The sequence below is a fragment of the Prunus avium genome, chromosome 2 (genome assembly GCF_965620075.1).
Source record: "Prunus avium chromosome 2, drPruAviu1.hap1.1, whole genome shotgun sequence".
Lineage (NCBI taxonomy): Eukaryota > Viridiplantae > Streptophyta > Magnoliopsida > Rosales > Rosaceae > Prunus > Prunus avium.
Genome location: NC_142285.1, coordinates 29684736 through 29697028, shown reverse-complemented (window position 1 = coordinate 29697028; position 12293 = coordinate 29684736). Strand labels below are relative to the sequence as shown.

At 36.9% G+C, this 12293-nt stretch overlaps 3 protein-coding genes across 3 annotated transcripts; 1 reads left to right on the top strand and 2 right to left on the bottom strand.

The window, feature by feature from the left end:
* Positions 1-172: 172 nt before the first annotated feature.
* On the top strand, positions 173-3961 carry LOC110745704 (Tetratricopeptide repeat (TPR)-like superfamily protein). Its single transcript, XM_021945827.2, has 2 exons — positions 173-667; positions 2183-3961. The coding sequence occupies exons 1-2, from the start codon at positions 293-295 to the stop codon at positions 3443-3445; spliced, it is 1638 nt and encodes a 545-aa protein (XP_021801519.1). The 5' UTR covers positions 173-292; the 3' UTR covers positions 3446-3961.
* Positions 3962-4384: 423 nt separating this feature from the next.
* On the bottom strand, positions 4385-5500 carry LOC110745700 (expansin-A25-like). Its single transcript, XM_088249062.1, has 2 exons — positions 5299-5500; positions 4385-5114 (listed from the first exon to the last, which is right to left on the bottom strand). Exons 1-2 carry the CDS (start codon positions 5459-5461, stop codon positions 4495-4497), a joined length of 783 nt encoding a protein of 260 aa, XP_088105188.1. The 5' UTR covers positions 5462-5500; the 3' UTR covers positions 4385-4494.
* Positions 5501-6799: 1299 nt separating this feature from the next.
* Positions 6800-9418, bottom strand: LOC110745703 (endoglucanase 4-like). The gene is made up of 7 exons (XM_021945826.2): positions 9254-9418; positions 8536-8943; positions 8241-8333; positions 7913-8116; positions 7566-7677; positions 7249-7415; positions 6800-7120 (listed from the first exon to the last, which is right to left on the bottom strand). Exons 1-7 carry the CDS (start codon positions 9416-9418, stop codon positions 6800-6802), a joined length of 1470 nt encoding a protein of 489 aa, XP_021801518.2.
* Positions 9419-12293: the final 2875 nt, after the last annotated feature.

Here is a 12293-nt window from a genome sequence, read left to right as displayed (position 1 = left end):
AAGTTTGATGATTTAGCTTTGTTATTTGCTCTACTTTAACTATAAATGAACTAAATAAATTCACAAAACAATTACCAAGTGGAAAAAAAAACTATATCTATCTTAAAAAAGGATAGATGTAAAAGAATACAAGAGAAAAGGGAAAATACTTTACAATAACAATAGGGCCTTGAAGTAATTTCACAAACTTTATCTTCCAGCGCATAGTCATCTCTGTTACCAAACCCAACCCACACTTCCCATTTTCATTGCTACATTCTTAACCCTCCAATAAACCCTCTACCAACACAAAATGCTCCTCCAAACTTCTGTGCACCACCACCACCACCACAACCTCCCTCTCTCCTCATCCCTCTCCTACTCCACTCTCCTCCCATGCAAAATTCCAACTTTGCCCCTCCCCAGTTCCATAAATTTACAAAGACTCCCCTCCATCTCCTGCTCCATATCCCAAGTCCACAACTATGGCACTGTGGACTACGAGAGAAGACCCATGGTCAAATGGAACGCGATATATCGGAAAATATCGCTCACGGATGACCCTGAAGTGCGCTCCGCTGACGTGTTGAACCAGTGGGAGAAGGAGGGCAGGAAGCTCACCAAGTGGGAGCTTTGTAGGGTGGTCAAGGAGTTGAGGAAGTACAAGCGCTATGACAGAGCTCTTGAGGTAAAAAGAAAAATTCAAGTGCAAAGTTTTTATTTTGGGTTCTTATTTGGTGGTTTTAGTTGGTGGGCATGCCATGTTTTTGTGGGGAAGTGCTTCAATTGCTCTGGTTGGGTGTCTCTCTGTTTTCATTTGGAATGGTTTGGTCTAATGGGATTTTAGGTTTTTGCTTCTTCTCTGGGTGTTTTCATGCTCCTGGGTAAACAGCTATATTGTGTTTTTGAGTGTTCTTTGCTTGATGGGTTTGTACTCGTATTGGTAGATATGAAACTTGTTGTCTAAATTGATTGGTATGTCTTGAGATTGCTCATATTGTAATGCATGTGGGTATAAATTGCAAATCACCAAGTATAACATGATTGCACAATAGAAGAATTTCTAAAAAAGAATGTTTTAATTAGAGGCCAACTCTTACAACAGTGAATATAACTTCAAACTTTCAGTAAACTTCTCTCATTACCTTTTAGTGAATGTAAATCAAACCCTCAGGTTTTCGTCTGAAGCCAATAGTTCAAAATGAAAAAGTAACCTACTTACAAAGTTGGTGTATATAAGAGGGGCTCTTGCACCATAGCGAGGGTATTGATCTATTTTGAAATGAAGCGAGAGAGATTGGGAATTTAGCTCTGAATGACTTGGAGAAGTCTGAGGATAGAGGTGGTAAAATAGTGAAGTTCACCAGGTCTGCAATATTTTAGAATTGGAGACCCAAGAGTTGAGCATTTGTTTATAGAACGCACCCTTGGAGTGGCTGCAGGAGCAAGATGGGAAAGTACTATATAAAAAGAGCAACTTGAAAGTGCGTAAATGCATGCCGCTTGGTATACATATACATGTTATCAGGTTTAAAACTAATTACAATCTGTTTTGGGTGGACACTTTGTATATCTACTATTAATACTTTAGGTTGAATTACAACTGAATTATCAATTGACTGGTAGGGTAATCAAACAGTTAATCAATGCAGATAATATGTAACCTATGTTTGAACTCAAAGGCAGAGAAAATGAGATTTAATTGATATCCACTTTTGCACTGGATGGACAATGAGAATGCAATGCAGCTGTTATTGATGCTGATATTGTTATTAACCTCAATTGTAGATAAACTGATGCAGCTGTGACTTAGGTTTGGGTGTGATGAATTTGGTAACTGAGGTTGATCTAAGAAGATAAGTAGAATGATAGAATAAAAATCACGAGGCAGTGCAATTGTGTTCATAAAGCCAACATTAAGGCTCCTTGAATGTTTCTGCTTTGTCATCATAAGTGTGTGTTCCAATACGTGTTCAATGGTATAATGCTCTTGACAAGTGTAACTAGCTCACAGTCATCTTTCTGTTCTAGACTTCTAGTACTGTTCCTGCTATTTAGGTTGCTTGCTGCTGACCTTTATCTATTAAGCAATGGTCCTTTTATTTATTTCAGTTGTGTTCCATGACATGGCATATCTTTATTTTATGTTTTTGGACTGATGACATGTCTAATAAGCAGTTTTGAATTTGCGTGCACCCTGCAGGTGTATGATTGGATGAGCAACAGAGGAGAGAGGTTTAGAATATCCACAAGTGATGCTGCAATTCAACTAGATTTAGTTGCTAAAGTTCGGGGAGTTGCTAGTGCTGAAAATTACTTCCTGAGCCTGCCAGATACTTTAAAAGACAGGAGAATATATGGGGCTCTGCTCAATGCCTATGTTCGCACTAGAATGAAAGAGAAGGCAGAATCTTTGCTTGATAAAATGAGAAGTAAAGGTCATGCGCTGCAATCGCTTCCATTTAATGTAATGATGACTCTCTATATGAACCTCAAGGAGTATGATAAAGTTGATTCGATTATTTCTGAAATGATGGAGAAAAACATCCAGCTTGATATATACTCCTACAATATCTGGTTATCATCTCGTGGCTCCCAAGGATCTGAAGAACGGATGGAACAGGTATTTGAACAGATGAAACTGGACAGAACCGTTAATCCCAACTGGACGACTTTCAGCACGATGGCTACAATGTACATCAAGATGGGGCAGCTTGAAAAGGCTGAAGCTTGCCTGAAGAAGGTTGAGAGTAGAATCACAGGTCGTGATCGGATACCTTATCATTATCTTTTAAGTCTCTACGGTAATGTTGGCAACAAAGAGGAGCTTTGTCGGGTATGGAACATATACAAATCAAGTTTTCCCAGTATTCCAAATTTGGGATACCATGCTATCATGTCTTCGCTACTCAGAGTAGATGATGTTGAAGGGGCAGAGAAGATTTATGAGGAATGGTTGACGGTTAAGTCAACTTACGACCCTCGAATTGCAAATCTTTTCATAGCTTCTTATATTAAAGACGGGGACTTTGAGAAAGCCCAAAGTTTCTATGACCACATGGTTGATGTAGGAGGAAAACCTAATTCGAGTACATGGGAGACCCTTGCTGAAGGGCATATTGAAGAGCAGAGAATTTCTGAGGCATTATCCTGCTGGAAAGAAGCTTTTTCTGCCGAGGGATCAAAGAGTTGGAGGCCAAAGCCCGTAAATGTGTCTGCCTTCCTTGAACTCTGTGAGCAAGAAGCCAATTCGGTAAGCAAAGAGGTTTTCATGGGACTTTTGAAGCAGTCAGGACAGCTTAAAAATAAGTCATATGCATCACTTATAGGCTTAGCTGATGAAGATGATGATGATCTATCATTAAAGAAAGATAGAACTAACATTACAAAGGACGATGATGATGAGAAAGAAGCGGGTGATGGGTCCGAATTGCTTTTGAACGAATTGCAGGGTACTACCCTGTGAGACTTCTTTCTTCAATGTGTTGGAAGATCTGCTCTATGTTGTCCGCACAGGGAAAGATTTTTAACTGAAATGGGCTCCTACCTTTTTCGTGGTATTGATGAAGTACTATGGTTGCATTCTGTCTGTAGTAGCTGGGTGTATGCAAGTTGACAAGTTGGAAGTGCCTTCGTATCAGAGTGCGTTTAGACTACTCTGCAGAAGAATATCTTGGCAATTGGTGTGACAAGAGAAAGCCCATCTCCACTCATCTTATGCGTGAGAGGTATGTGAAATTCTTCATGTAATTTTTGAGCAGCTTAAAGGGCAAGAAGTTTTTGTTTGTGTAGCTATGCACGATGCTAACCTGACTAAAAGGAAGAAAAGACAAGTTATGAGATTCATATGTATAAACTCCTATAGTATATAGTTTTTCAGTTTCTGTTCAAATTCGTATAAATTATGGTTATGTTGTTCTCTCATTTACCCTAAAGTTTATTGCTACTGTATGCCTTTTAATTTATGTATTTTATTTGAATATGCCTTTCAGAATTAGAAATTTGTATAATTCATCATTCAGGCTACATAAAAAAGACCGCATCCGAAAGCTGTGCAAACAAGTGAAAAAACACTTTGTATTTGCCACGCCGCATTAGTTTCACCATCAAATGTGGTCTATGCGGCATTATTTTTTCTGATTGTTCTACTGAGTGGTTCTCAATGATCATTTGGTTTCGTGGCATCCAATCTTCCCTTTGTTCGCAGAAGTTTTGAGTTTAAATCTCATGTACGACAATTGTTAATTAATAAAAACGAGAACATTTAAAGTGGTGTAATGAGCTTTATTAACTCACTTAGGGGGTGCAAATCCAACTTTAAGATATGAAGTAAACCAAAAGTGACTAGGGAGAATTGAAGTTTTCATGGTAAAGGAACAAGTTAAAGCCGCTAATATATCATGGATTTCACAACTAATGAGCACCATATTATTATTCACCATCTGCATCTCAAGATGATTCTTAAAATTTCCCACATAGGAAAAAGGTGCAAAACAATTCCTATGAGGGACTAAATTAAAAATTATTCTTCCCCCCATAGGTTTGGCCAAATTGCCAATCTCCAGGAGCAACATTATCAAACTCAAGTGTTCTCCCATTACTTGTAGTCACTTGAAACGACAAGCTTTGCCCTACCATGTTGCTTCCAATCTGCCAAATTTGGCCCCAATTTCGTGACATTTGAAGCCAATCAGTCTTAGACCCTCTGATTCTGACACTTGTCACATCCCCAGCACCACCAACATTGTACACTAAAACAGCAAGCCAAAAAGGGTTTCCTTTGAGCTCAAACTTAACCCCTCCTTTTTTAGAGCAAGAGACTCTTCTATATTTGATAGGAATTATGCCAGCTTTGGCCTGTGCAAGCTTTGTGAACATAGCCATGGACAAGTCAAAGTGTTTCATTGGAGGATTGCACCAATGGTCAGGAGCTGGATCCCAATTTGGTGGACAGAAATTGGTTGCTGTGATTTTGATTGTGCCAGAATTTGGTATGCACCATTGTGGATCATCTACACACATGACCTCAAAGCAAGCACCACAATTAAGCCCGTTGTTGAATAGTGCTGTGCTTAGAGCTGTTGTCTCCAAGCCGTAGCCTTGTTGGAAGAGATCACCATATCCACAAGCCCCCTCTGTTCAATTAACAATCGCAATAAGTTAATTAAAACTCGATCATTATCTCATTTTACATATCAAATACTTGATTATATACACCTTCCTCTCATATTATGTACATCACTACGTGTTGTACCATTGTGAGGGAGAGGTTATGTATGCAACCGGCGGATGCATACACAAATTATGTTCTTCACTTACGCATGGTTTCTGATCCGCCCATATCACCATAAAACGTTGCGTGTGCGTTGTCCCAGTCATTGTCTGCGCCGTTTGCACCAATGGTGATTTTCTTGCCCATGACTTGAGCCAAAAGAGTGATCATGAACACTGCCCATGTAAACAAGTTCTGAAACTTAGCCATGGCTATATGAGAATGAGAGAAACTTGAATTCTATTGTATTTCTACACACACCCACACACACACATTTATATACAGAGATGTATATAGTCGTCATCATGAATATCCCTTTTCCACGTGTAATTAGATTGGTGTGTTTGTTGGTAAATCAAAACATGCAAGCAAGGTCCAATAAAGGTCTTTGGAATCATCCTAAACCATATTCATGCTATGGCAGTAACTTATTAAATACACAATTAATGTTAAACTTGGTTGGTAATGCCTTATATCCAGTGCTGCAAGTGATGCCAAATTTAAAATGAACCACATTTAAGGTCCATGCCCATAATCAGCAAATCTGAGGTGGATATCATTATCTGGCTGGTAATTTGTACCAAGTATAAGTAGGGAGATCTGTTTCCTTTCCTTTTTCCTATTAATTTAATTTTGTTTAAACTGAATAAGTTATATTCAATAAACAGTGTTGCTCATAGGTTGGCACGTTTTGATCCTGATATTGCTCATGAATTTTTTTATAGTACAAACGATAGTCTAACAACAAAGATGCCATAGGAGTTCGAACTTGAGACCTTTGGTGTGCAAGTCAAGACCCTTTTTCCATTGGGATAGACCCTGCTGGCGCTTTTCCATTGCTCATGATCTTATTTGATTCGAGGAACCTTCTGATTTAATTCAGGATCTTTGATTTCAGGATTGTTTGGTTTCTTAAGTTTTCAAAGTTTCAATAAGTGAAAAAAGTGATTTAATTTAGGATCTTTTATTTTAGAATTGTAATTTGTATGGTTCCTTAAGTTCGTTCAATAAAACTATCTTTTCAAAAGTTCAATAAATGAAAAATCTGAATAAATCCTAATAATTAGTTTGATGAGAAAATATCCTTTAGAAATCATACATGCTCCTCTGAAAAAAGGATTAAACATGCTCACAATTAACAATTATAATCTTTAACAAATGATGAAGAACTACACTTCAAGTCATCTTCTTGATGGAACAATGAATTACTACTCACGAAGACTAAGGCTCCATTTGATTGAAATTGACAACGAAGCTATACGTACATTTGCTATATATAAAAAACTAGAAAACATTATATTCAATATGTATTCGAAATAACTAAATGTAATACATTTGGAATGGATTTAGAATGACTATATGTCAGGAGTCATTTGAAATCCATTTGTTCTCTTCATTTTATTTTTATTCTAAAGTATGGTATATACGGACTATAATCTTACAATGTAGTATTGTAATGTCGTATTCAATTTGGAACCATTCCATCCAAATATACCGTAATAGTGATTTCCTTGTTCAAAATGTATATGAGATTATGAAAATGGAGCTTTAACCTTTCAAAAAGTTAGCCAATACACCCACAAAAGGTGCATTGATGTATGTGGTTGGCTCCGATTGTGGAACATTGGATCGAGAATCTTCAAATGTATCATCCTCGGCAGGCCCTCCCACAATTGCACCTACTAATATGTTAGGGTTTGGATCGTTGCTTTTGAAATACAAGTCTCCTTCATGGCACTGCATGTGTTGTAGGTGATTTTCCATGGAAGGATTGACTGAGCCACGGTGATGTATTTTCCGAGGAAAGTTTTGCCCATATCCCACCATATATGACATCCCTAGTGGGTTGCTTCCTAGTATATAATCAACCTGCATTAATATTACCAACTAAATGTCAGCCAACAATAAGAATGAATCAATATTTGTACGTATATGCTTTCTTTTCGAAAATATGTTTTTAGACTGTAAATCTAAATCACACATTTCACGTTATGTACCTGTCTTTTGGTGAAATTCACTAGACTAGCTGGAGTGACAACGAAATTATTGCCACAATCGATCACTTTGTTGGAAGCTTTCATGTAGCCAGCATAAGCCATAAGAAGAAATGATAGGGATGTTGAATGTTGCAGGTTACTTCCTCCAGGCTTGAACAAGAGTCCACCTAATATCAAAATACAAAAACAAGAAGAGAAGATTATGTGACTTCTTATACATGTTTTGAATATCGTACGATTTTAATTCGCATTAATTTGGAAAAATAACATGACATATTATTCTAGCAAGCTTTAGTAGGTCTGTTTTAGGCAACTACCTGGTGAATAGGTGACTGATTTTTGAGCAGGTGATTGAGGCAAAATAGAGCAGACAAGCTGGTCTGCCTTGGGAATAAAGGGATTAGCATTGTTGGGATCAGTCATTACCCACTGCAAAAAATAATGAATTAAAGAAGAAAATTAAGCTAGCTTCAACATATATGTACAAATATAAGGTTCACTATCTATATCAAAACATAAGAGATCAAGAAAATAATGTTCTAGATTGAAAACTCGAAGAACACTTATGTCAGTTTCCTATGCACACGTGCGTCGAAAAAGAATATGATTCGGGCCATCTGACGCACACAAACGACTGACCTTAACACTACTCTTGAAAACTCACCTGAGAAACAAGTATGTTGATGCCGGCATGTTTTGAATCCCATCCAAATTCAGTGACATCACCAGTTAAGGACGTAACAAGAATGCCATTTATATTTCTTACTACAGTGGGTCCCAAAAAGTGTATGTTGTTTTTGACATAGTCCCAATATTGTGGTATCTTAGTTGCCTTGTATAACCACGCAGCTCCCCAAAGCAATTCATCCTGCAAACAAGTAATTACTTGTGTATCAAAATTCTGTTTTAGTTATTTTAATACAGCACAATATGAAAAATTAGACCAGTACTTAAAATTTGGAAAATAAATAATTAGGATCACATAAGTGTACCTTGTAGCCACTGAAATCACAGTAAAAAGGGCAAGCTCCATCACCAATACTGTCATTGTAAGACCCCCTATACTTATCTGCGAATTCAAACACCTAATATCCATACATGGAACAAATTATTAGTCCCAAAGTTTTAATATATATATATATAAACGGAAATTTAAGAAACTTTATGATTCGCTGATGCTCATGTTAGACTGTGAATCTGAACTATTGATTAGATTGATTCTTGTCTGAATGTGCAGTACAGATTTGTGCATAACATAAGTCTGTAAGAGAAGAGAACATTGCATACCTGGATAGATCGGTTAAGCAGAGAAGCTGAGTAGAATTTGTCTGAATCTTTAAACACCATGGAAGAAGCTGCCAGTGCAGCTGCAGTCTCAGCTGCAACCTCTGATCCTGGCTTTTCTTTGTTGACAACATAAGTGGTTCGAGGGGTGTTCATGTCTTCAGGCCTTTCCCAACAAGTGTGGTCGCCATTGGGGTCACCAACCACACCAACAACAGAATCAGGAACACTTGTGGATTTAAGCAAATAATCAGACCCCCATCTGATGGCTTCCAGAGCATGTGGAAGTTCTGAGCCCATCAATTGTCCGAATTCTAGAACACTCCATGACAACATTGTTGTTGTGAAGGCCATGGGAAAGTTGAACTTCACATTGTCCCCCGCATCATAGTAACCTCCTACAAGATCCATCTGAGAGGGTGGAACAAGAGCATGTCATGCATTTAGGTACATGTTGGCTAAATTAGGGTTTGAACATGTGTGGAGAAATTTTGTATTTAATATATTATTAATGAGTAATTTTGTATTTGATTTGAAAGTAATCGGTTCTGTAATTTTTAGGTGTAACCGGTTGTATACAATTATGTGTCTATCTCTCTCATGACATGGTTAGTCAGGTGATGAGAGAGATAGAGACATGGTTATATACAACAGTTGATGGGGAAGTTTTTCTCAACGGTGTTCTTAAGAGAGAGAGAGAGAGAGAGAGAGAGGGACTTACACCAACATCAGAGCCATCCTTTAGACCAGAATCTTTCCTCCAAGTAATTCGTTGTGAAGATGGTAACTTGCCTGACCTTTGGCCTTCAAAGAACATAAGGCACTTTGACAAAGCATCAGCGTAGTTATGCGAACCAGAGTTTTTTGCTGCGGCCATTGTCAACATCCAAGCTAATATTAACACCCTTGAAAGGTAACTAGTACACATGATTTTACTCATATTTTCTTTTCTTCACAACCCACTTTTATGTATCAAAATTGAAGAGTATTTCTAGCACTGGAGTATCAAGAAGAAATAAAGCTAAAAACTTAGATATATTCTATACCCCTTGAACAATTTGGAGAACAGCCCACTGATTCGATCAAAAGCAACTCAGTAAGCAGCTGTTGATATACCATGGATCCCTAATTCAACAAGGAAATTTTATTAGAAAAAAGGAAATACAATTTACGAAAGGAAACCAGGAAAAATCTTCCTATGCTCATATGGAAACTTATTTTGGGAAAGTATTGTCCAAAAGGGACACGGAAGAAACGCACTGTTATAGAAATTCAAATCCTGTACAATTTTTTTGTTGTTGCCAAAATGTACAATTAATTCATCTTTAATAGTTTCTTCTTAACTTATTTTGTTATGATTTATTCTAGATTTTTGTGATTGTCAACCTTTTTTCTCTTGAGAAACCTGATAGTACGAGGAAAATTTTATTAACCAACAACAGGAAAACAGGAGCTTAAAACTTGACCTTGATTACACTATTTTTGTCAGTCAACCCAAGTATATACAAGTAGTTACCTTTCTTTCCATTTATGTTGCAAGGTTGCATAAATTGGACAAACCGGTCCAGTCACTGTCCAACAGTGACATGAAATAACTCTTATGTCACTCATTGAGAGTTACATTGAACAACTCTTGGGTCCATGTCTGACAGAGACATAAGAGTTATTTCATGTTACTGTTGAACAGTGACTGGACTGGTTTGTTCAATTTTGGAGGGCCTCGACCATTTTATCTTGTGTGAATGACTTTTGTATCAATTTCTTATAAAAAAAAAATTGAAAAGAAAACAGAAAAAAGGATGCGGGTGGAGTGGAGTGGAGTGGGGAGTAACTTCCTCTATATAATTACTTGAGTGGAATTTATTTTTTATTTTATGATTGAGTACATTAATATTTTACCATTTTACCCCTATTATATTAATTTACAATCCTTTAGCACTTCGGTTAATCAAATATATGTATAGATTATGAACCAGTATCTATTGAAATCATAACTTGGTCCCAATATTTAATAAGTTTCTGTTTCTTGGAAAGATTGATATCGTTAAATTAGTTCATGCATGACAAACAGCAAATATGCTTTTCTTACTGAATTGAACAGATCAGGTGAGCCACTGCTAGAGTCAACAATCATCACCAAATTATAAAGCCTGCGAAAGGACTAACTGAAATGAACCCAACCGCCCAAAGCATACATATCCTCTTTACTGGATATTGTTGTAGAAAATTAAGCTTTTCCTAGTACGGTTCATTTATTTCTACTTGAAGTTCATTTGTTCGTGGGTTAAATCCATTGACTAGGTTTCGACTAAGTAAAGTTTTCATAACTTGCTAGATGAGCCGGATTTTGGATTTTCTCTTCCTAAACTACTTATGTTATACTAGGGACTTTATTTTTCAACCGATTTGGTGAAATTTTATTTTTTCCAAACTGGTGGCATTTGATGTTCATTATTTCTGATTTGTTTACAATTCATTTGGTTTCTTCCTTTTTAGGCGTGAGTTTCTTCTTCTTGTGCATGGGATTTATCTTCTCCTCTCTCTCTCTCTCTCTCTCTCCACATGACAAGTCACTTACCATACTTTTGGTGAGTCATAAGGAGGTTTTTTTGTGTGTCAAAAATAAGGAGGTATTCTTTTTTTTAGGAATTCTGGAATTGCATTCATAATTCAGCCAAAAAAACCACTAGTCACAGAGGAAATACACACTATCCACAAAGGGCCATACAATAACGGAACGATCTAATATCAAAATTAAGACAATTTGGTGTGCCTTCACTCATGATTACGCAGGATCAAAGAAACTTTAGCATAGGCATTCCAACTAAGATTGCAAACTCAGAATAATCAAAAAGGGATAAAGCTTGAAAAAAACCAAGCCATAACAATATACAAATAAAACTCTCACAAAAGAGATATGAAAAGCTCTCACAAAGGAGAGGTGAAAAGCTCTCACAAAAAGAGAGGTGAAAACTACACAGAGAACCCAAAGAGTCTCTGCAACTTATTCTAAATATAAAGAAACAGCAAAAAAGATGGTGGTGGAGATCCGACACCAAAACGTAGGTGGAGATCCGATGTCAAGATGTAGCCGCCTATGATGATTAAAGGAAAATCATAACAAAATGAAGACAAATAGGGGAAACCTTCTATCTTTGAAAATGGGGGAAGAGGAGAAAAGAGGAAGAAAAGAGGGGAAGAGGGGAGGAAGAACAGTGGCTTCCTCCTCAAAGTGAAAACGGCTCTATGAGTGTTTTTTGAGAGAGAGGGGGCTAGAGTTTCTCTCAACAACAACGAAGGCTTGTTTGTTTAAAATAAGGAGGTATTCAATTGTTTTCTTTTTCCCTGCATATAAAGAAAATCTTATACCACGCACAATTTATCCCATTGTTTTTCAGCAGAGAATGCTTAATATTTAATATACTTGATACATGATTGATTTGTATGAAATTGAACAATATGGAGCCACTTATTAGGATTTCAATTTGATAATTGATTTGGATGATTTGAATTAAAAGGGATTTGGAGTTTTTATTTTATTTTAGTACAAGCAAGTTTGGAAGTTTTGAACCTTTGCCCATTTATTGATAAAGGTCGAAAAGCTCAACTGAGCTATATTCATTGGCAGGGAATTTGGAGTATTGATATACATATATCTACGTGATTATTAACCAAATCCATAAAATGATGCAAGTCAACTATAAATCAATTAAGTCAAAAGTGGGTTATAGGCCAATTGGTCAAAAGCAATATGCATGTTT

Coding starts and splice junctions, on each gene's coding strand:
- LOC110745704 (XM_021945827.2), top strand. CDS start 293: ATGCTCCTCCAAACTTCTGTGCACCACCACCACCACCACAACCTCCCT. Junction 668..2,182: donor GCTATGACAGAGCTCTTGAG/GTAAAAAGAAAA, acceptor TGCACCCTGCAG/GTGTATGATTGGATGAGCAA.
- LOC110745700 (XM_088249062.1), bottom strand. CDS start 5,461: ATGGCTAAGTTTCAGAACTTGTTTACATGGGCAGTGTTCATGATCACT. Junction 5,115..5,298: donor GGGCGGATCAGAAACCATGC/GTAAGTGAAGAA, acceptor TTAATTGAACAG/AGGGGGCTTGTGGATATGGT.
- LOC110745703 (XM_021945826.2), bottom strand. CDS start 9,418: ATGTTGACAATGGCCGCAGCAAAAAACTCTGGTTCGCATAACTACGCT. Junction 8,944..9,253: donor AGGATGGCTCTGATGTTGGT/GTAAGTCCCTCT, acceptor CCACCCTCTCAG/ATGGATCTTGTAGGAGGTTA. Junction 7,121..7,248: donor TGAATTTCACCAAAAGACAG/GTACATAACGTG, acceptor ATATTAATGCAG/GTTGATTATATACTAGGAAG.